Here is a 20213-nt window from a genome sequence, read left to right as displayed (position 1 = left end):
TGGGGAACTTCTGTTGGGTGTTTGGTGGTTCGAATCCCATCTTAAGCGTTTTGTGCGAACGGAGTCTCCTGAGCTTCGCTTTGTCTGTATTTTTGAGCTGAAGGGGGAGTGTGTGTGGGCGACTCTCTTCCTTTTCAGTAGATCATCCTCGAGGTGAAGTTCACTTCCCGTATTACTTGCAAGCTGAAACAGGCCTGAACATACAGGATAAGAAGGAACAGGGTTGTATTCTTCAATATCAGAGCGAAGTTACTTCGTAAAAAGTTCTATAGATGTTAGTAATCATTGCCATTCTTTAGGTTCAATCTCTAAAATACTTATAGAGAAGCCAGTCTTAGCTACTGGGCGCTGCAGGGACTGGAAACGCACTGAGCTGTGTAGGAGGATGTTCTGCGTGTCCCTAAATAAGTCCCTAAGTAAATGCATGGGATGGGGTGGCCAGAAGTGGGTAGGAGGGCATCAGTCCTCCTTCGGACTTAGGTTTTCTGCTTGAAAAAAATATTGTGTTTCACTTGAAAGACCTCTGGAATTTTTTAAAAAATTATTTATTTTTGATATAAAGTATACATATATGATTACCATCTGTACCTTTGATTACCATCTGTACCTTTTCTTTTTTTTTTTTTTTTTTTGAGACAGAGTCTCTCTCTGTTGCCAGGCTGGAGTGCAGTGGCGCGATCTGGGCTCACTGCAACTTCTGCCTCCTGGGTTCAAGCGATTCTCCTGCCTCAGCCTCCTAAGTATCTGGGATTATAGGTACCCGCCACCATGCCCGGCTAGTATTTTTAGTAGAGACGAGGTTTCACCATGTTGGCCAGCCTGATCCCGAACTCCTGACCTCAGGTGATCCACCTGCCTTGGCCTCCCAAAGTGCTGGGATTACAGGTGTGAGCCACCGCGCCCGGCCTATTTTCAATTTTTTGAGGAATCACAATACTCTTCTCTATGGTGGCTATACTAATTTGCATTCCCACCAGTGGTGTATGTGAATAGTGCAAGGTCAGACATAACCAGGTCCATGCACATTTGTGTCTTTCCACAAGATCAGACTTATTGATGTTTTATTTTAATTGTAAAAGCCACGAGCTATATGGAGTTTCCAAGGAAGCAATTTTCCGTAGTACTCCCTGTTTACTTGGTGGTCAAAGCCATGGGCACACAGGCTCAAGCCATTCCACAAGTCAGTCAGTATTTTAAACCGTACACAATAGTATATTTATTTAATATGTAAATGTTATAGATTAAAAATCTTACATTAAAGTAACATTTAACATTCGGAGAAAAGGGGATAGGGAAAGTGGTTATCAAACCAGTCCAAGGAGAGCAATGTGGACAAAGAGAGTGTTTTGGCTTTATCTGGGGTGTCAGTGTCTTGTAAGGAAGAGTTTTTGATGTGGGCAGAGCCTTTGATGGCGGATACTGGGTGTTAATCATGAGTGACAGCAAGATGGTGTCTGTTAGGACAGCCATTTTGACCTAATAAAGTCCTGCTCTTATGACCAAAGAATTTTCTGGTGAGGACTAATAACAAAAGCGTGTACATATTTATATCCTTATCTGGTTTAGTACAGTCTTTTTTTTGAGACAGAGTCTCGCTTTGTCACCAGGCTGGAGTGCAGTGGTGTGATCTTGGCTCACTGCAACCTCCGACTCCCTGGTTCAAGCGATTCGCCTGCCTCAGCCTCCCGAGTAGCTGGGACTACAGGCACGTGCCACCATGCCCAGCTAAGTTTTGTATTTTTAGTAGATTTGGGGTTTCACCATGTTGACCACGATGGTCTCCATCTCCTGACCTTGTGATCCGCCCGCCTTGGCCTCCCAAAGTGCTGAGATTACAGGCGTGAGCCACTGTGCATGGCCAGTACAGTCTTTATTAATTAGACAAACATCTGGTCCCTGTTGGTATAATGCCTTTTAAAATATAAGATAGAGCCTTTTTCTAAGATAAAATTACTTATGTCAAGAGCACTCTATACAGTTCCCCTTTCTCCACATTCTTTCCAGCATCTGTTATTGCCTATCTTTTATACAAACCATTTTAACTTGGGTGAGATGGTATCTCATTGTGGGTTTTTTTGTTTGTTTGTTTGTTTGAGACAGAGGCTTACTCTGTCGCCCAGGCTGGAATGCAGTGGCGCGATTTTGGCTCAGTGCCTCCTCTGCCTCCCGGGTTCAAGAGATTCTCCTGCCTCAGCCTCCCAAGTAGCTGGGATTATAGACGCCTGCCACCATGCCCAGCTAATTTTCATATTTTTAGTGGAGACAGGGTTTCACCATGTTGGCCAGGCTGGTCTCAAACTCCTGACCCCAAGTGATCTGCCCGCCTCCGCCTCCCAAAGTGCTGGGATTACAGGCATGAGCCACTGCGCCCGGGCCTCACTGTAGTTTTGATTTATATTTCTCCAGTGATCAGTGATGTTGAGCATTTTTTAAATATACCTGTTGGCCATTTGTATGTCTTCTTTTGAGAAATGTCTTTTCGGATCTTTTGCCCATTTCTTCTTTTTGAGACAGAATCTCACTCCGTCACCTACCTCGAGTGCAGTGGTGCGATCTCGGCTCACTGCAACCTCCGTCTCCGTCTCCTGAGTTCAAGTGATTCTCGTGTCTCAGCCTACCAAGTAGCTGGGATTACAGGCACGGGCCACCATGCCCAGCTAATTTTTTGTATTTTTAGTAGAGATGTGGTTTTGCCATGTTGACCAGGCTGGTCTTGAACTCCTGACCTCAGATGATCCACCCACCTTGGCCTCCCAAAGTGCTGGGATTACAGATGTGAGGCACGGTGCCTGGCTTGCCCATTTCTTAAATTGGATTATTTGTCTTTCTGCAGTTGAGTTTCATCTCCTTATATATTCTGGTTATTCATCCCTTGTCAGATGGCTAGTTTGGAAATGTTTTTTCCCATTCTGTGGGTTGTCTCTTCACTTTGTTGATTGTTTCCTTGGCTGTGCAGAAGAAGCTTTTTAGCTTGATGAAATCCCAGTTGTCTGTTTTTGCTTTAGTTACCTGTGCTTTGGAGGTCTTACGCAAAAAACCTGTGCCCAAAAAACCTGTGCCCAAGATGAGTGTCCTGGAGCACTTCCCCAGTGTTTTCTTCTAGTAGTTTTATAGGTTTTGGGACTGGATTTCTGTCTACAGTCCTGGAGTTTTGCTGCCCTCACTTTGGTTTTTCACTCACTTCTCTGCATGGCTTTCCAATAGCAATAGCTCCCAGATAGCAAGCATGGGTGGGTGGGGGGAGTATTACATGCATCACTTCACTTAATCCTCATGGTCTGTCTACTTATTTTCAGATGAGAAAACAGGTTTAGAGAAGTTGTGATCTACCTAAAGTCATGCACAGTTTCACTCAAGTGTCTGACTCCAGATCCGCTTGCCTCTAATCTCTCATAGTACCTTGTTGACACATTTTCTCCAGTTGTCCTGTCTTGCTTAAAAAGCTGTGGGGAAGACTCAGCCTGGCTCAGGTAGTATTAGACCAGCAGTCCCTGGTGTGGCACACTCAGTTTTGGCATTGCCTTCCTGGTATGTTTTAAAGAAAACTCATCAGAACCTTTGTATCTTTTTTTTTTTTCCTTGAGACAGGGTCTCGCTCTGTCACCCAGGCTGGAGTGCAGGCTCGATCACGGCTCACTGCAGCCTCAACCTCCTGGACTCAAGTGATCCTCCCACCTCAGCCTCCCAAGTAGCTGGGACTACAGGTGCACACCACCATGCCCTGCTAATTTTTTGTATTTTCTGTAGATACTGGATTTCACCATGGTGCCCAGGCTGGTCTCGAATTCCTGGGCTCAAGCAATCTACCTGCGTTGGCCTCCCAAAGTGCTGGGATTACAGACATGAACCACCACACCTGGCAGAACCTTTGTATCTTGAAAGCTGTGTAAATACAGTCAGTGTGGGTATCTTAGTCCCTCCTTATCAGCGGTAGTAGTTTCACTTACCAATGGTCAGCTGTGATCTGAAACTATTAAGTGGAAAATTCATAAGAAATAGTCAATTCATGGCTGGGCATGGTGGCTCACGCCTGTAATCCTAGCAGTTTGGGAGGCTGAGGTGGACCTGAGGATCACCTGAGGTCAGGAGTTTGAGACCAGGCTGGCCAATACGGTGAAAACCCTGTCTCTACTAAAAAAAAATAAACAAATTAGCCGGGCATGGTGGTGTGCGCCTGTAATCCCAGCTACTTGGAAGGCTGAGGCAGGAGAATTGCTTGAACCCAGGAGGTGGAGGTTGCAGTGAGCCGAAATTGCACCACTGCACTCCAGCCTGGGTGACTGAGACTCCGTTTCAAAAAAAAAAAAGAAATAATCAATTCATAAGTCTTAAATTACGTGGTTTTGCAGTGCTTGTGTTCATGTCACCCTTATATTTAATAATGGCCCCAAAGCAAAAGATGCTGGCAATTTGGATATTGCAAAGAAAAGCTGTAAAGTGTTTCCTTTTACTGAAAAGGTGAAAGATCTCAATTTAATATGGAAATAAAAAAATTTGTATGCTGAGGCTGCTAACGTCTATGGTAAGAACTAATCTTCTATTTGTGAAATTGTGAAGAAGGAAAAAGAAAGTTGTGCATAATTTATATAGGGTTCTGTACTATGTGAGGTTTCAGGCATCCACTGGGGGGTCTTGGATCTTATCCCCCTCTGATGGTGGGGACTACTATAGTGTTGTTTCCTATGTTCTCCTGGAGTAGTAGCCTGAGTTTGGGGAGGAAGAGAATGCCCTCCTCTCCCTCCCTTTTTTTTGTTAATCCGATTAGGTCAGCAGTGGATGTTACTTTGATTTTACTGGTGGTTCTGTTATCAGAGTCTTGGTTTGTTTTCTGTTCTTTGGAGATAGGGTCTCACTCTGCCACCCAGGCTGGTATGTAAGTGGTATGATCGTAGCTCACTGTAGCCTTCAACTCCTGGGCTCAAGTGATCCTCCCACCTCACCTTCCCGAGTAGCTGAGCCCACAGCTGCATGCCACCAAGTCTAATTTTCTTATTTTTTGTACGGGTGGGGAGGGTCCCAGTATGTTGGCTAGGCTGGTATTGAACTCGTGGCCTCAAGTGGTCCTCTTGCCTTGGCCTCCCAAAGTGCTGGGATTACAGGTATGAGCCACTGCACCCAGCCTTGTTATGACAGTCTAACTGTCTATCAGGTTAATTCTAAGACAAGGGTGGAAGCCTCTGTTACGGTCTCCAGTTTATAAAAGAATGGTTCCTGCAAGATTACATCAAGGCCGGAAGGCCATTTAGGATGCTGAAAAGATAAGCCCTATAGTTACTTAGCATCACAAAGGGATAGGTGGAGTTGTTAAGAGCTGTCTTCCTTTGTGTTCTGCCTCATTAAGTCACTGGGTCCTTAGGTGTCAGAGAATATAGATTGAACGAACAGGTGTGTTTCCCTTTAGGAGCAAGCCTGGGGGAAAAGGGGTACCAGTGACATTTTATGTAAATGGACCCTTTGGAGTAATGCAGCAGGTTATTGTACAATTTCTTTTTGACTTCTATATCAAGCCACCTGATTCTTTGTCTTCTTTCTCTTTCCAAAATACACAGATGCTCCTCAACTTTCAATGGCATTACGTCTAAATAAAACCATTCTAAGTTGAAAATATTGTTAAATTGAAAATACATTGAATACACCTAAGATACCAAACGTCATAGTTTAGCCTAGCCTCCTTTAAACATGCTCAGAACACTTATGTCAGGGTACAGTTGGGCAAAATTATCTAACACAAAGATTATTGTTATTATTTTTTGTAGAGGTGGGGTCTCAAACACCTGCCCTCAAGCAGTCCTCCTACCTCCACCACCCGAAGTATTGGGTTTACAGTTGTGAGTCACTGCACCTGGCCTATTTTATTTTATTTTAAAATTTTATTTAATTAATTAATTAATTATTTTGAGACAGGGTTTCACTCCTATCACCCAGGCTGGAGTGCAGTGGCGCGATCTCAGCTCAGTGCAACCTCTGCCTCCTGGTCTCAAGCAATTCTCCTGCTTCAGCCTCCTGAGTAGCTGGAACTACAGGCGCCTGCCACCACACCCGGCTAATTTTTGTATTTTTAGTGGACACGGGGTTTGACTATGTTGGCCAGGCTGGTCTTGAACTCCTGATCTCAGGTGATCTACCTGCCTTGACTCCCCAGAGTTCTGGGATTATAGGTGTGAGCCACTGCACCTGGCCACCTGGCCTATTTTATAATAAGGTGTTAAATATCTCATGTAATTAATTGAATACTGTACTGAAGGTGAAAACCAGAATGGTTATGTGAGGACTTGGGAGAAGTAAGTTTCTACTGATTGCTTTCACAGAAAGTCTAAACATTGTTAAATAGAAGCATTGTTAAATTGAGGACTGTATATATGAGTTTTTTGTTTTGAAACGGAGTCTTGCACTGTTGCCCAGGCTGGAGTGCGTGGTGCAATCTTGGTTCACTGCAACCTCTGCCTCCCGGGCTCAAGCGATTCTCTTGCCTCAGCCTCCCGAGTAGCTGGGATTACAGGTGCCCGCCACCACGCCTGGCTAATTTTTTGTATTTTTAGTAGAGACGGAGTTTCACTATGTTGGCCAGGCTGGTCTTGAACTCCTGACCTCATGATCTGCCCGTCTTGGCCTCCCAAAGTGCTGGACTACAGGCATGAGCCCCTGTGCCTGGCCCCCTGTATATGAAATTTAAATGTAGTGTTGATTGTATCAGTACATTTTTGGTTTCAGTCTTAATTTAAAAGAATTGAACAAATGTAAGCTTTTAGGAGCCCCCCAGCTCAATTTTATTGCTTTTTACTTATTTGTAACCTTCAGATAATTTGTTTTTCCGTGTAGTTTATGGCTGTCAGACAAAAAACTGAGCTGGTGACAATGATCTGGTGAAAAGCTCAGCCCAGAACTATAGGTCTGGGCTGTTAGGACTTTTAATTTTTGGAGCGCATGTTTGTCCTGTTTCTTTTTTTTTTTTTCTTTTCTTTTGCTGTTGTAATAGGCCCGTCGTTTACTTTTTAATTTTAAATCTTGTGCCTTGAAACTCACCTTTGTTGTTGGACACTTTCTTTTTGAGGTCGTGATGTCTCGGGAGTCGGATGTTGAGGCTCAGCAGTCTCATGGCAGCAGTGCCTGTTCACAGCCCCATGGCAGCGTTACCCAGTCCCAAGGCTCCTCCTCACAGTCCCAGGGCATATCCAGCTCCTCTACCAGCACGATGCCAAACTCCAGCCAGTCCTCTCACTCCAGCTCTGGGACACTGAGCTCCTTAGAGACAGTGTCCACTCAGGAACTCTATTCTATTCCTGAGGACCAAGAACCTGAGGACCAAGAACCTGAGGAGCCTACCCCTGCCCCCTGGGCTCGATTATGGGCCCTTCAGGATGGATTTGCCAATCTTGGTAAGACCCTTTGTTGTATAGTATCATGTTTTGTTCAGAAAAACACTTACAGAAAGTTGTATTACCAGGTGGAAGGTTCTGATTGGAGTTGTCCAGGTTTTTGGCACGTTGAACAAATAATTGAACATCATGCATGAACAAGCAATGAAAGCATAGATTTATTGAAGTGGAAGGCAATAGAAGCTAAAGTACATGTCACAGGATAGGAGCAGGCCTGAGCAAGTGGCTGCAGAGCCCTTGTAGCAAAGTCTTCTGGGGTTCAAGTACCCTCTAGAGGTCTCCCACTGTTTACATCCTATGTAAATGAAGCGCCGGCTCACAGCCCATTAGAGGCCAAAGTGAATTGGAGCTCGGCCATTCCAAGACTGGTGTGGATTGGCGCCTTATGCAAATGAAGGTTCTAGAATGGACGGATCATAGGCCAGAGTGCAAATTCTTCCTTTTTGTTTAGTTTCAGGAATTTTTTTTTTTTCCTTTGGCAACGGAGTCTCGCTCTGTCGCACAGACAAGTGCAGTGACGCCATCTTGGCTCGGCTCACTGCAGCCTCTGACTCCTGGGTTCAAGCGATTCTCCTGTCTCAGATTCCTGAGTAGCTGGGATTACAGACACACACCACCACACCTGGCTAATTTTTGTAGTTTTAGTAGAGATGGGGTTTCACCACGTTGGCCAGGCTGGTCTCGAACTCCTGGCCTCAAGTGATCCTCCTGCTTCGGCCTCCCAAAGTGTTGGGATTACAGGCATGAGCAACCGTGCCCATCTATTCCAGGAAGTTTGCGTGAATTGGCCATAGATTCCCTGCCTTCAGACCCTATTTTCCTGCCTTAGTTAGTTGCAGCAGAATGCTTGAGCCACTCTTAGAATAATTCTGGAGTTTGAATGTGATAAAAGGTAAAACCAAAGAGGCAGTATTGGGTGTTGCCCTGGCTGTTACCTGCTGTGGATTCTGTTCATTTATTCTTTCAACAAATAATAATTGGACATTTACAATGTGCTGTCCATCCAAAGGTCTGAAGGTAGCTTTGGACCCTCTTCCTAGAAAAATGCAGATTCACTCAAACTTGCAAACATTATCCCCTAATCACAAAAGCTTCACTAGTTAACCTCTGCTGTGGTTTGCCACAGCTTCAGAGAATCAGAGCTGTTCAGAATAGAGATGGCCATTTGTTGACTACTTGTTACTTGTTTTTGTCTCAAAATAGCCAACCTTGTGATTTAAACATGTTGACCCTTTCTGACACCTCCTGGTTCCAATAGTAAGTTTCGCTCTGCATATGTTTAAAATACGCATGTGTGTATTTTAACATTGCCAGGCATGGTGGCTCATGCCTGTAATCCCAGCACTTTGGGAGGCCAAAGCGGGAGGATCACTTGAGGCCAGGAGTTTGAAACCAGCTTGGGCAACATGGCAAAACCCTGTCTCTCCTGAAAATACAAAAATTAGCCAGGTGTGGTGGCGCATGCCTGCAATCCCAGCTACTCAGGAGGATGAGACATGAGAATTGCTTGAACCTGGGAGGCAGAGGTTGCAATGAGCCAGGATTGCACCACTGCACTCCAGCCAAAAAAAATGGTGTTTTTTTTCCTTTCTCTTACATTACAATGGCCTCTTTAATAAACAAATTTGAACTTGGCATTAACAGGATAGAATATGTTAATATAAAGAAATGAAGGACTGATGTATCATTTTGTGTTTTGTCACTCACCATCCTTGTTTTATTTCATGTCTAACTTTGATGTCTTGAAAAAACTATAAAAAATGGAGGAACAATATACCTGCATTCCACATATACAACTTTAAATTTATAAGTAGACACTCGAAGCTATTTTTAACTGATTTAAAATATATTTTTCAGACCGGGCATTGTGGCTCATGCCTGTAATCCCAGCACGTTGAGAGACCAAGGCAGGTGGATCACCTGAGGTCAGGAGTTTGAGGCCATCCTGGCCAACATGGGGAAACCCTGTCTCTATTAAAAATACAAAAATTAGGCCAGGCGTGGTGGCTCATGCCTGTAATCCCAGCACTTTGGGAGGCCGAGATAGGCGGATCATCTGAGATCGGGAGTTTGAGACCAGCCTGACCAACATGGAGAAACCCTGTCTCTACTAAAAATACAAAATTAGCTGGGCATGGTGGCGGGCTCCTGTAATCCCAGCTACTCAGGAGGCTGAGGCAGGAGAATCGCTTGAACCCGGGAGGCAGAGGTTGCAGTGAACCGAGATCGCGCCATTGCACTCCAGCCTGGGCAACAAGAGCGAAACTCCATCTCAAAAAAAAAAGAAGAAAAAATTTGCGAGGCGTTGTGGCAGGCATCTGTAATCCCACCCACACAGGAGGCTGAGACAGGAGAATTGCTGGAACTTGGGAGGTGGAGGTTGCAGTGAGCTGAGATTGCGCTACTGCAGTCCCGCCTGGGTGACAGAGCGAGATTCCGTTTCCAAAAAATAAACAAATAAATAAAATACAATATATTTTTTCAGATAGGCCTATAGGTTTAGATGAGTGAGAAATAGAAATGGTGAGAAAGGGCTAAATGGGATACATCACTTTTAAAAGTAAGAAAACAAAGAGGCTGGGCGCAGGGGCTCTCAACTGTAATCCCAGCTCTTAGAGCAGCAGAGGTGGGAGGATAGCTTGAACCCAGGAGCTTGAGACCTGCTGGGCAATATAGCGAGACCCCATTCTCCACAAAAAGGAAAAACAAAAAAAGACAAGTAAACAAAGATCCTGATAGGATGACCAGCATAAAGTAGGTGCTGAATAAATAGAGACTGTTTATCATTATTATTATTTGAGACGGAGTCTCACTCTGTCACCCAGGCTGGAGTGCAGTGGTACGATCTTGGCTCACTGCAACCTCAATCTCCTGGGTTGAAGCCATTCTCCTGCCTCAGGCACCTGAGTAGCTGGGATTACAGGTGCCCACCACCGTGCCCGGCTAAGTTCTGTATTTTTTAGTAGGGATGGGGTGTCATCATGTTGGCCAGGCTGGTTTCAAACTCCTGACCTCAGGTGATCTGCCCGCCTTGGCCTCCCAAAGTGGTGGGATTACAGGCGCGAGCCACCACGTCTGGCCGAGGCTGTTTATTATTATTATTTGTTAATTATTTATGCCTATGTTTTCTTTCAAAATTTTATAGTTTTAATTCCTTTTTTAAAATTTTTGTTTGTTTGTTTGTTTATTTATTTTGAGACAGGATCTCACTCTGTCATCCAGGCTGGAGTGCAGTGGCACAATCTCAGCTCACTTCAGCCTCTGCCTCCCAGGCTCAAGCAATTCTCCCACTTCAGCCTCCTGAGTAGCTGGGACCACAGATGTGCACCACCACTCCCAGCTAACTTTTTGTATTCTTGGTGGAGATGGGATTTCATCATGTTGCAGTCTGGTCTCAAACTCTTGAGCTCAAGCGATACATCCATCTTGGCATCCCAAAGTGTTAGGACTACAGGCATAAGCCACAGTGCCTGGCCTAGTTTTAGCTCTTATGTTTAATTAAGGTCCTTTATTCATTTTAAGTTTTATTTATTTATTTATTGAGACGAAGCCTTGCTCTGTCACCAGGCTGGAGTGCAATGGCATGATCTCGGCTCACCGCAACCTCCTCCTCCCGGTTTCAAGTGATTCTCCTGCCTCAGCCTCCCAAGTAGCTGGGATTACATGCTTATGCCACCATGCCTGGCTAATTTTTGTATTTTTAGTAGAGATGGGGTTTCACCATGTTGGCCAGGCTGGTCTCAAACTCCTGCCCTCGGGTGATCCACCCGCCTCGGCCTCCCAAAGTGCTGGGATTACAGGCGTGAGCCACCGTGGCTGGCCTAACTTTTTTATTTTTATTTTTTGTAGAGACAGAGTCTGGCCATGTTACCCAATCTGATCTTGAACTCCTGCTGTCATCTGATCCTCCTGCCTCAGCCTCCCAAAGTGCTGGGATAAGAGGTGTGAGGCACCATCCCCGGCCAGTTTGCAGTCTAAGTATGATGTTAGCTGTGGGTCTTTCCCTTTCCCTTTTCCTTTTCCTTCTCCTTTCCCCTTTCCCCTTTCTTTTTTCCTTTCCTTTCCTTTCCCTTCCGCTTTCCTTTCCCTTCCGCTTTCCTTTCCTTTCCCTTCTGCTTTCCTTTCCTTTCCCTTCCGCTCTCTTCTCCTCTCCTCTTCTCTTCTCTCCTCTCCTCCCCTCCCCTCCTCTCCTCTCCTCCCCTCCCCTCCCCTCCTCTCCTCTCCTCTTTTCTCTCCTCTTCTCTCCTCTCTCCTTTCTCCTCTTTGATATCTGAAGACTAAGCTGTGGATGTTTCATAAAAGTTCTTTCTGGGGTGGGTGCGGTGGCTCATGCCTGTAATCCAAGCACTTTGGGAGGCTGAGGTGGGCGGATCACAAGGTCAGGAGATCGAGACCATCCTGGCCAACATGGTGAAACCCCGTCTCTACTAAAAATACAAAAAATTAGTCGGGCGTGGTGGCAGGAGCCTGTAGTCCCAGCTACTTGGTGACAGAGTGAGACTCTGACTCAAAAGAAAAAAAAAATGCTTTCTGGCTGGTTGCTCTGACTCTTTCACCCTATAATCTCAGTGCTTTGGGAGCCTATGGCAGGAGAAGTGCTTGAGGCCACAAGTTGGAGACTGCAACAAGCTATGATTGCAGGCCACAGAGCAAGACTTTGCCTCTAAATTAAAAATAAATAGATAATAAATAAAATAAAAGCTCTTTCTTAGGTTGAAGGAGTTTACTCCTATTCCTAGTTTTCTGAGTATTTTTTGTTATAAAAGGGTGTTGCATTTTGCCAAAATTTTTTTCTGTGTCTATTTTCCTATATTCTGTTGTTATCGTGTATTATATTAATTGGTTTTCAGATGTTAAACCAACCAAGCTTTCCTGGGTTAATTCTTTTTTTTTTTTTTTTTTTGAGACGGAGTCTCGCTGTCGCCCAGGCTGGAGTGCAGTGGCGTGATCTCGGCTCACTGCAGGCTCTGCCCCCTGGGGTTCATGCCATTCTCTTGCCTCAGCCTCCCGAGTAGCTGGGACTACAGGTGCCCGCCACCTCGCCCGGCTAATTTTTTGTATTTTTAGTAGAGACGGGGTTTCACCATGTTAGCCAGGATGGTCTCGATCTCCTGACCTCGTGATCCGCCCGCCTTGGCCTCCCAAAGTGCTGGGATTACAGACGTGAGCCACCGTGCCCGGCGTCCTGGGTTAATTCTTGTTTGGTCATTTGTAATCTTTTTTATGTGTTGCTGGATTTAGTCTGCTACTGTTTTGTTGAGGATTTTTATATCTATATTCACAAAGGATATTGGTTTGTGGTTTTACTGTGATGTCTCTGTCTGGTTTTGGTATGAGGGTATTGCTGGCCTCATAGATGAGTTGACAGTGTTCCGTTCCGAGTTTCTTCGAAAAGTTTGAGAATAATTGGTATTAGTTCTTTACATATTTGATAGAATTTAAAATGAAGCCAGCCATGTGTTTCTTTTTTCTTTTTTTTTGAGACAGGGTCTCACTCTGTTACCCAGGCTGGAGTGTTACCCACGATCACGTTTCACTGCAGGCTTGACCTCCCAGGCCCAACTCCTACCTGAGCCTCCCGAGTAGCTGAGACCTCAGGCATGTGCCACCATGTGTGGCTAATTTTTTTATTTTGATAGAGATGGGGTGTCCCTATGTTGCTCAAGCTAAAGTGAGGCAATCTGGGACTGCACTTTTCTTTGTAGGGATATTTTGATTACTCATTCAGTCTTTTTTTTTGTTTTGTTTTTTTGGAGACAGAGTCTCTCTCTGTCACCCAGGCTGGAGTGCAGGGGCACAATATTGGCTCACTGCAGCCTCTGCCTCACAGGTTCAAACGATTCTTGTGCCTCAGCCTCCAGAGTAGCTGGGACTACAGGTGCGTGCCACCACACCTGGCTAAATTTTTTTTTTTTTCATTTTTAGTAGAGACGGGATTTTGCCATGTTGCACAGGCTGGTCTCAATCTCCTGAAGTCAAGCAATCCGCCTGCCTTGGCCTCCCAATGTGCTAGGATTATCATTCAGTCTTTTCACTTCTTATGGGTATATTCAGATTTTCTGTTTCTTCTTGTGTTAGTTTTGGTAGTTTGTATCTTTCTAGGAGTTTGTCCATTTCACCTATGTCATCTAATACTGTCACACAATTGTTCAATTATTCTTTTTAAATCATTTTTATTTCTGTCAGATCAGTAGTAATTATCTCTCTCATTCTAATTTTAGTAATTTGAGTCTTGTCTCTTTTTTTCTTGTTTAGTCTGTCTAAGGTTTGCCAACTTGTTGATCTTTTTAACTAACTAAATTTGGATTTATTAATTTTCTTTTTCTTTCTAGAGATAGGGTCTCACTCTCACTCTGGAGTGAGTGGTGCAACCACAGCTCAGTGCAGCCTCGACCTTCAGGCTCAAGTGATCCTCCTTCCTTGGCCTCCCAAAGTACTGGGATTACAGGCGTGAGCCATCGTGCCCAGCCCATATGTAATTTTGATAGATCTTGCTAAATTGTCCTCCCTAGACAATTATAGACAATGTGTGTATAAATTGTATTCCCAATGGCAATGTATGAGAGTACCCGCTTTTTCATACCTCTTGCCAGCACAGGGTGATATGAAACTTTTGGATTTTTGCCAATCTAATAGGTAAAACATGAAATCTTAATGTATTTTTGATTTCTGAATTTTCTTATATTGGGTTAGCTTGGCCACCTTTCATATGTTTGAGCCAGCTGTATTTCTGTTTCTTGTAAATTATCTTTTCATATCCTTTACCTATTTTTCTACTGGACTGTTTAGCGTTTTCATTGATTTATAGGAACCTAACATTTATTAGGGAAATTATTCCTTTTCCTGATAGGAGTTGCTAGTATTTTCCCTAGTCTGCCTTGCAATGAACATTTAATTACCTGCCATGTGCAATATCCCAAGTGCTGGAGTTGTACTATTAAACAAGAGGTCTCCAGCTGCCCTCCTGGAGGTTATGTTCTAATGCAGGGAGGTGGGGAGAAAATATACAAATAAACAAGGTAATTTCCAGCCGTGGCCCATACCCAAAAAGAAAGAAAACAGGATAACATTATGATAACAGGTGAGTAATGTTTATATAACAAGCTGAGCGGGAGGCCGGGCGTGGTGGCGCATGCCTGTTATCCCAGCACTTTGGGAGGCCGAGGCGGGCGGATCACAAGTTCAGGAGATCGAGACCATCCTGGCTAACATGGCGAAACCCCGTCTCTACTAAAATTACAAAAAATTAGCTGGGCATGGTGGCACGTGCCTGTAGTCCCAGCCACTCGGGAGGCTGAGGCAGGAGAACTGCTTGAATCTGGGAGGTGGAGGTTGCAGTGAGCCGAGATCGCGCCACTGCACTCCAGCCTGGGCGACAGAGCGAGACTCCATCTCAAAGAAAGAAAGCTGAGTGGGAGATGATAGTAGAGTCCAAAAGGCAGATAGTGTTATGTAGATAGTATCTGTTATACAAAAGGCAAGGTGGAATGAGCCATTTGTGTAGTTGGGGAAGAAGTGCTAAGACCACAAGGCAGATTGAACCCAGCATTCTTGGGGGCAGTGAAAGGAGGCCAGTGGTGCTGGGTGTCATGAGCAAGGGGAGAGGGGTATGAGGTGGGGCTGGAATGGTAGGAGGCGCCAGACCCTGAGCATCTAGTAGGCCATGAGGAAGAGTGCAGATTTTATGCTAAGTATCGTGGAAAACCTCAGGAAGGTAATAAGCAGGAAATTACTGTATTGCAAGTAATTTTCCAAGTCATTAAAAATTACTCGAGAACTTTTAATGACTATTTGTTATTTCACGGTTTTATATATATATGTATGTGTATGTGTGTGTTTGTGTATATAAATACATATATTAATAGATTATAATATATAATTATTATATATTTAAATATAATTACTATATTATAAATATATAATATATGTTATATTGTGTATAAATATATAATTATATTTAAGACAACTTATAAAATAAATTTATATAACATGTATAATAAATACAAATTATATATATTATATATAATAAATATAAAATAAATATATAATATATATTAAATATTTGTTTATTTATTTTTTTGAGACAGGGTCTTGCTCTGTTGCCTAGGCTGGAGTACAGTGGCAGGATCACAGCCCATTGTAGCATCAGCTTATCTTGCTCAAGTGATCCTCCTGCTTCAGCCTCCTGAGTAGCTGGACTACAGGCATGCACCACCGCATCTGGTTAATTGTTTTTTGTTTTTTTTTCAGACAGAGTCTTGCTTTGTCGTCCAGGCTGGAGTGCAGTGGCGCAATCTTGGCTCACTGCATCCTCCACCTCCCAGGTTCAAGCAATTCTCTGCCTCAGCTTCCCAAGTAACTGGGATTACAGGCACCCGCCACCACGCCCAGCTAATTTTTGTATTTTTTAGTAGAGACAGGGTTTCACCATCTTGGCCAGGCTGGTCTTGAACTCCTGACCTCGTGATCCATTCGTCTCAGCCTCCCAAAGTGCTGGGATTACAGGCATGAGCCACCGCACCTGGCCATTTTTTTTTTTTTTTTGAAACTGGGTCTCACTCTGTCGCCCAGGCTAGTGTGCAGTGGCACAGTCTCAGCTCACTGCAGCCTCGACCTCCTGGGCTCAAGCGATCCTCCCACCTCAGCCTCCTGAGTAGCTGAGACCACAGGGACCCACCACCACACCCTGCTGATTTTTTATTTTTTGTAGAGATAGGGTTTCACCATGTTGCCCAGACTAATTTTTAAATTCTTGGTAGAGATGGGTGCCCCCTATGTTGCCCAGGCTGGTCATGAGCTCCTGGGGTCAAGTGATCCTCCTGCCTTAGCCTCCCAAAGGGCTGAGATTACAGGTGTGAGCCACTGTGCCTGGCCATGTGGTTATAGATAAACTGCCATTTGTTAAACTCATTGGTAATGTTGTTTTTTCTCTCCTAGTTTTTAATCTTATAAAATCTTGATAAGCAGATTGATAATTCTGATTGCCTTCTTAGGCTATTTTCCTACAATTAGCATTTATGAGCAATTTTTAAACGTTTGATACATGAAATTCAACAGCCCTCTGATGCATGCTTTTATATTACAGAATGTGTGAATGACAACTACTGGTTTGGGAGGGACAAAAGCTGTGAATATTGCTTTGATGAACCACTGCTGAAAAGAACAGATAAATACCGAACATACAGCAAGAAACACTTTCGGATTTTCAGGGTAGGTAACAAATACCCATGTATCTAGGAGAGCTGGTAATCTGGTCATTGTTTTTAGATATTTTCCCACTATAAATCTCTGCTGTTCAAAGTTTGAAATAAAATGTTCTCTATTTTAGGAAGTGGGTCCTAAAAACTCTTACATTGCATACATAGAAGATCACAGTGGCAATGGAACCTTTGTAAATACAGAGCTTGTAGGGAAAGGAAAACGCCGTCCTTTGAATAACAATTCTGAAATTGCACTGTCACTAAGCAGAAATAAAGGTAATATTATTATCTTATGGTTACTGGATTTTTTTTTTCCACTCTCTCATAGGAGGAAAATTTGTCCTGTCCTTACAGAATATGGTTTAAGTGAGTAAAGATGAGTAAGTTGCTGGGCGTGGTGGCTCACACCTGTAATCCCAGCACTTTGGGAGGCTGAGGCGGATGGATCACCTGAGGTCAGGAGTTCGAGACCAGCCTGACCCACATGGAGAAACCCTGTCTCTACTAAAAATACAAAATAAGCCGGGCATGGTGGTGCATGCCTGTAATCCCAGCTATTCGGGAGGCTGAGGCAGGAGAATCGCTTGAACCCGGGAGGCAGAGGTTGCAGTGAGCCAAGATCGTGCCATTGCACTCTAGCCTGGGCAACAAGAGTGAAACTCTGTCTCAAAACAAAAAAAAAGATGAGTAAGTTAGCACTCAAGATTCAACTTTGCCGTCCTAGTTGCATTGTAAAATTATGAAAAAGTTCCATCCAGACAGATTTTTAAGGTTTTAAGGTTTAATTGGTTTTATGTAATGCCATATACTTTGTTTTGTTTTGTTTTGTTTTGTTTTTTTTTTTAGACGGAGTCTTGCACTGTCACTTGGGCTGGAGTGCAGTGGTGCAATCTTGGCTCACCGCAACCTCTGCCTCCCAGTTTCAAGCGATTCTCCTTGCCTCAGCCTCCCAAGTAGCTGGGATTACAGGCTCCTGCCACTACACCCATCTAATTTTTTTGTACTTTTAGTAGAGATGGGGTTTCACTGTGTTGGCCAGGCTGGTCTTGAACTCCTGACCTCGTGATCTGCCTGCTTCAGCCTCCCAAAGTGCTGGGATTACAGGCGTGAGCCCCCGCCTGGCCCATATACTGTTAATTGAATTATCATGGTGATTAAAATAAGTTATAGTTCATTGATTGATTCAGTTTATACCACATCAGTCTTAGATATCTATGAATTGTTGTTTCAGGCCATTAATTCATTTTTCCTTCCTCTTTACCTCATTCTTTCCTTTCTTCATTTTTTCCATTCATTTTTTTCTTTCTTTTTCGAGACATGGTCTCACTCTGTCTCCCAGGCTGGAGTTCAGTGGCACTGCAACCTCTGCCTCCCAGGCTCAAGTGATCCTCCCACCTTAGCCTCCTGAGTAGCTGTGACCACAGACACATGCCATCACGCCTGGCTAATTTTTTGTATTTTTGGTAGAGACGGGGTTTTACCATGTTGGCCAGACTGGTCTTAGACTTCTGAGCTCAAGCAGTCAGTCTGCCTGCCTTGGCCTCCCAAAGTGCTGGGATTACAGGTGGGAGCCACCATGTCCAGCCCCATTCATTTATTTCTGTATACATTTATTGAGCTCCTTTTTTTTTTGTTTTTTTTTTCCTTGAGACGGAGTCTTGCTCTGTCGCCCAGGCTGGAGTGCAGTGGCGTGATATCGGCTCACTGCAAGCTCCGCCTCCCGGGTTCACGCCATTCTCCTGCCTCAGCCTCCCCAGTAGCTGGGACTACAGGCGCCCGCCACCACGCCCACCTAATTTTTTGTATTTTTAGTAGAGACGGGGTTTCATTGTTTTAGCGAGGATGGTCTCGATCTCCTGACCTCGTGATCCACCCACCTCGGCCTCCCAAAGTGCTGGGATTACAGGCGTGAGCCACCGCGCCCGGTCTATTGAGCTCTTTTTATATGCCAGGTACTAGGCTATGAGTGCTTCTGTAAGAGGCTCACTTTAGAGCTTCTACCTTTGTAAATACTACAAGGTTATCCTGCGCAAGTGGAGATGTTTATCAGCCTCATCAGGTAGCATTTTATCAGCATCCATTTCTGAAACTATGAAAATAACATCTAAAATGAACAACTGTTTTTCTGGGTAATATCTAGAAAGGATACCTGACAAAAACAACCCATAGAGTTAAAAGTAGCTCAGCGTGATTAGACAGGAGGAATACAATTTTTCTTTAGTTAAAGAAACCATAGACGTTCCCAAACTTATCTGAGAGTCGAATGACTTGGAGGGTGTCTCTGTGTGTGCGAGACATTTTGAAAACAAAAGTTCATATAAGCACTCTTCTCCAGATTCTGGTAGGGATTTTAAAAATCATGCCTCTAGGGGCTGTGGCATGAGTCTGTAGTCCCTGCTACTCAGAAAGGTGAGGCTAGAGGATCCCTTGAGCCCAGGATTTTAAGGCTACAGTGAGCTATGATTGTGCCTGTAAATAGCCACTGCCCTCCAGCTCGGGCAACATGGTGAGACCCCATCTAACCAAACAAAATAAAGTCATGCCTAAGGAATTTTCATGCAGTCAGTCTTCAGTCTGGTATCTTGGAACTATGTCTATGTTGGGCATCCTAAAGTACATTTTATGATTAACTTAGTTTTCCCTGTTTCTGACTATTTTGACTATTTTTTTTTTGTTTTGAGACGGAGTCTGGCTCTATCGCCCAGGCTGGAGTGCAGTGGCATGATCTTGGCCCACTGCAAGCTCCGCCTCCTGGGTTCACGCCATTCTCCTGCCTCAGCCTCCCAAGTAGTTGGGACTATAGGCGCCCGCCACTGCGCCCGGCTAATTTTTTGTATTTTTAGTAGAGACGGGGTTTCACCGTGTTAGCCAGGATGGTCTCGATCTCCTGACCTCGTGATCCTTCCGCCTCGGCCTCCCAAAGTGCTGGGATTACAGGCGTGAGCCACCGCGCCCGGCGACCGTTTTGTTTTCTATCTGACAGTTATAGTCAGGGCAGCTGCTTTAGGTTTTGCTGTTTGTGGGTACCTAGGGGAGGAGGCGACTGGGTCCTGAAATTTGGTCTGTCCTCTCCTTGACAAGCTGTGTGCCACCTTCTCATTGGTCTACCCAAAGGGCACTTTTCTTCCTCTTTTTAAAAAATTAAATAAACATTAAAAAATTTATTTAATAGATAAATAAAAATTATAGGCTGGCGTGGTAGCTCATGCCTGTAATCTCAGCACTTTGGGAGGTCAAGACAGGAAGATTGCTTGAGTCCAGGAATTCGAGACCAGCTTGGGCAACATAGTGAGACCCCATCTCTGCCAAACATAAAAAAATTAGCTGGGCATGCTGCTGTGTTCCTGTAGTCCCAGCTACTTGGGAGTCTGAGGTGGGAGGATTGCTTGAGCCTGGGAGGTCGAGGCTACAGTGAGCCATGATTGCACCACTGCACTCTTGCCTGGGCAAGAGAGTGAGAACGTGTCTCAAAAACATTATATGTATTTATCATGTACAACATGTTTTGAAATATGTATACGTTGTAGAATGACTAATTTGAGCTAACATGCATTACCTCACATATTTATCTTTTTTTTTTTTAATAGAGAAAATACTTAAAATCTACTCTCTGAGCTGATTTTCAAAAATACGGCGG

At 44.2% G+C, this 20213-nt stretch overlaps 1 protein-coding gene across 6 annotated transcripts in view; it reads left to right on the top strand.

Annotated features, from left to right (window-relative positions):
* Positions 1-20213, top strand: part of CHEK2 (checkpoint kinase 2) — a 54345-nt gene that overhangs the window by 269 nt on the left and 33863 nt on the right. Inside the window, exons 2-5 of one of the 6 annotated variants that reach the window (XM_055374089.2) lie at positions 7052-7376; positions 11226-11318; positions 16462-16586; positions 16705-16852. In XM_055374089.2, the coding sequence (XP_055230064.1) occupies positions 7058-7376; positions 11226-11318; positions 16462-16586; positions 16705-16852 (685 nt within the window). In that variant the 5' untranslated portion in view covers positions 7052-7057. Of the gene's footprint in view, positions 1-7051; positions 7377-11225; positions 11355-16461; positions 16587-16704; positions 16853-16904; positions 16943-20213 lie in introns of all 6 variants that reach the window. The other 5 variants (XM_055374090.2, XM_055374088.2, XM_055374091.2 and 2 more) reach the window with 5 other exon arrangements.

Source organism: Gorilla gorilla, chromosome 23, assembly GCF_029281585.2.
Source record: "Gorilla gorilla gorilla isolate KB3781 chromosome 23, NHGRI_mGorGor1-v2.1_pri, whole genome shotgun sequence".
Classification (NCBI taxonomy): Eukaryota; Metazoa; Chordata; class Mammalia; order Primates; family Hominidae; genus Gorilla; species Gorilla gorilla.
Note: the sequence above shows the minus strand (reverse complement) of the source record. Positions and strands in the feature narration are given on the sequence as shown.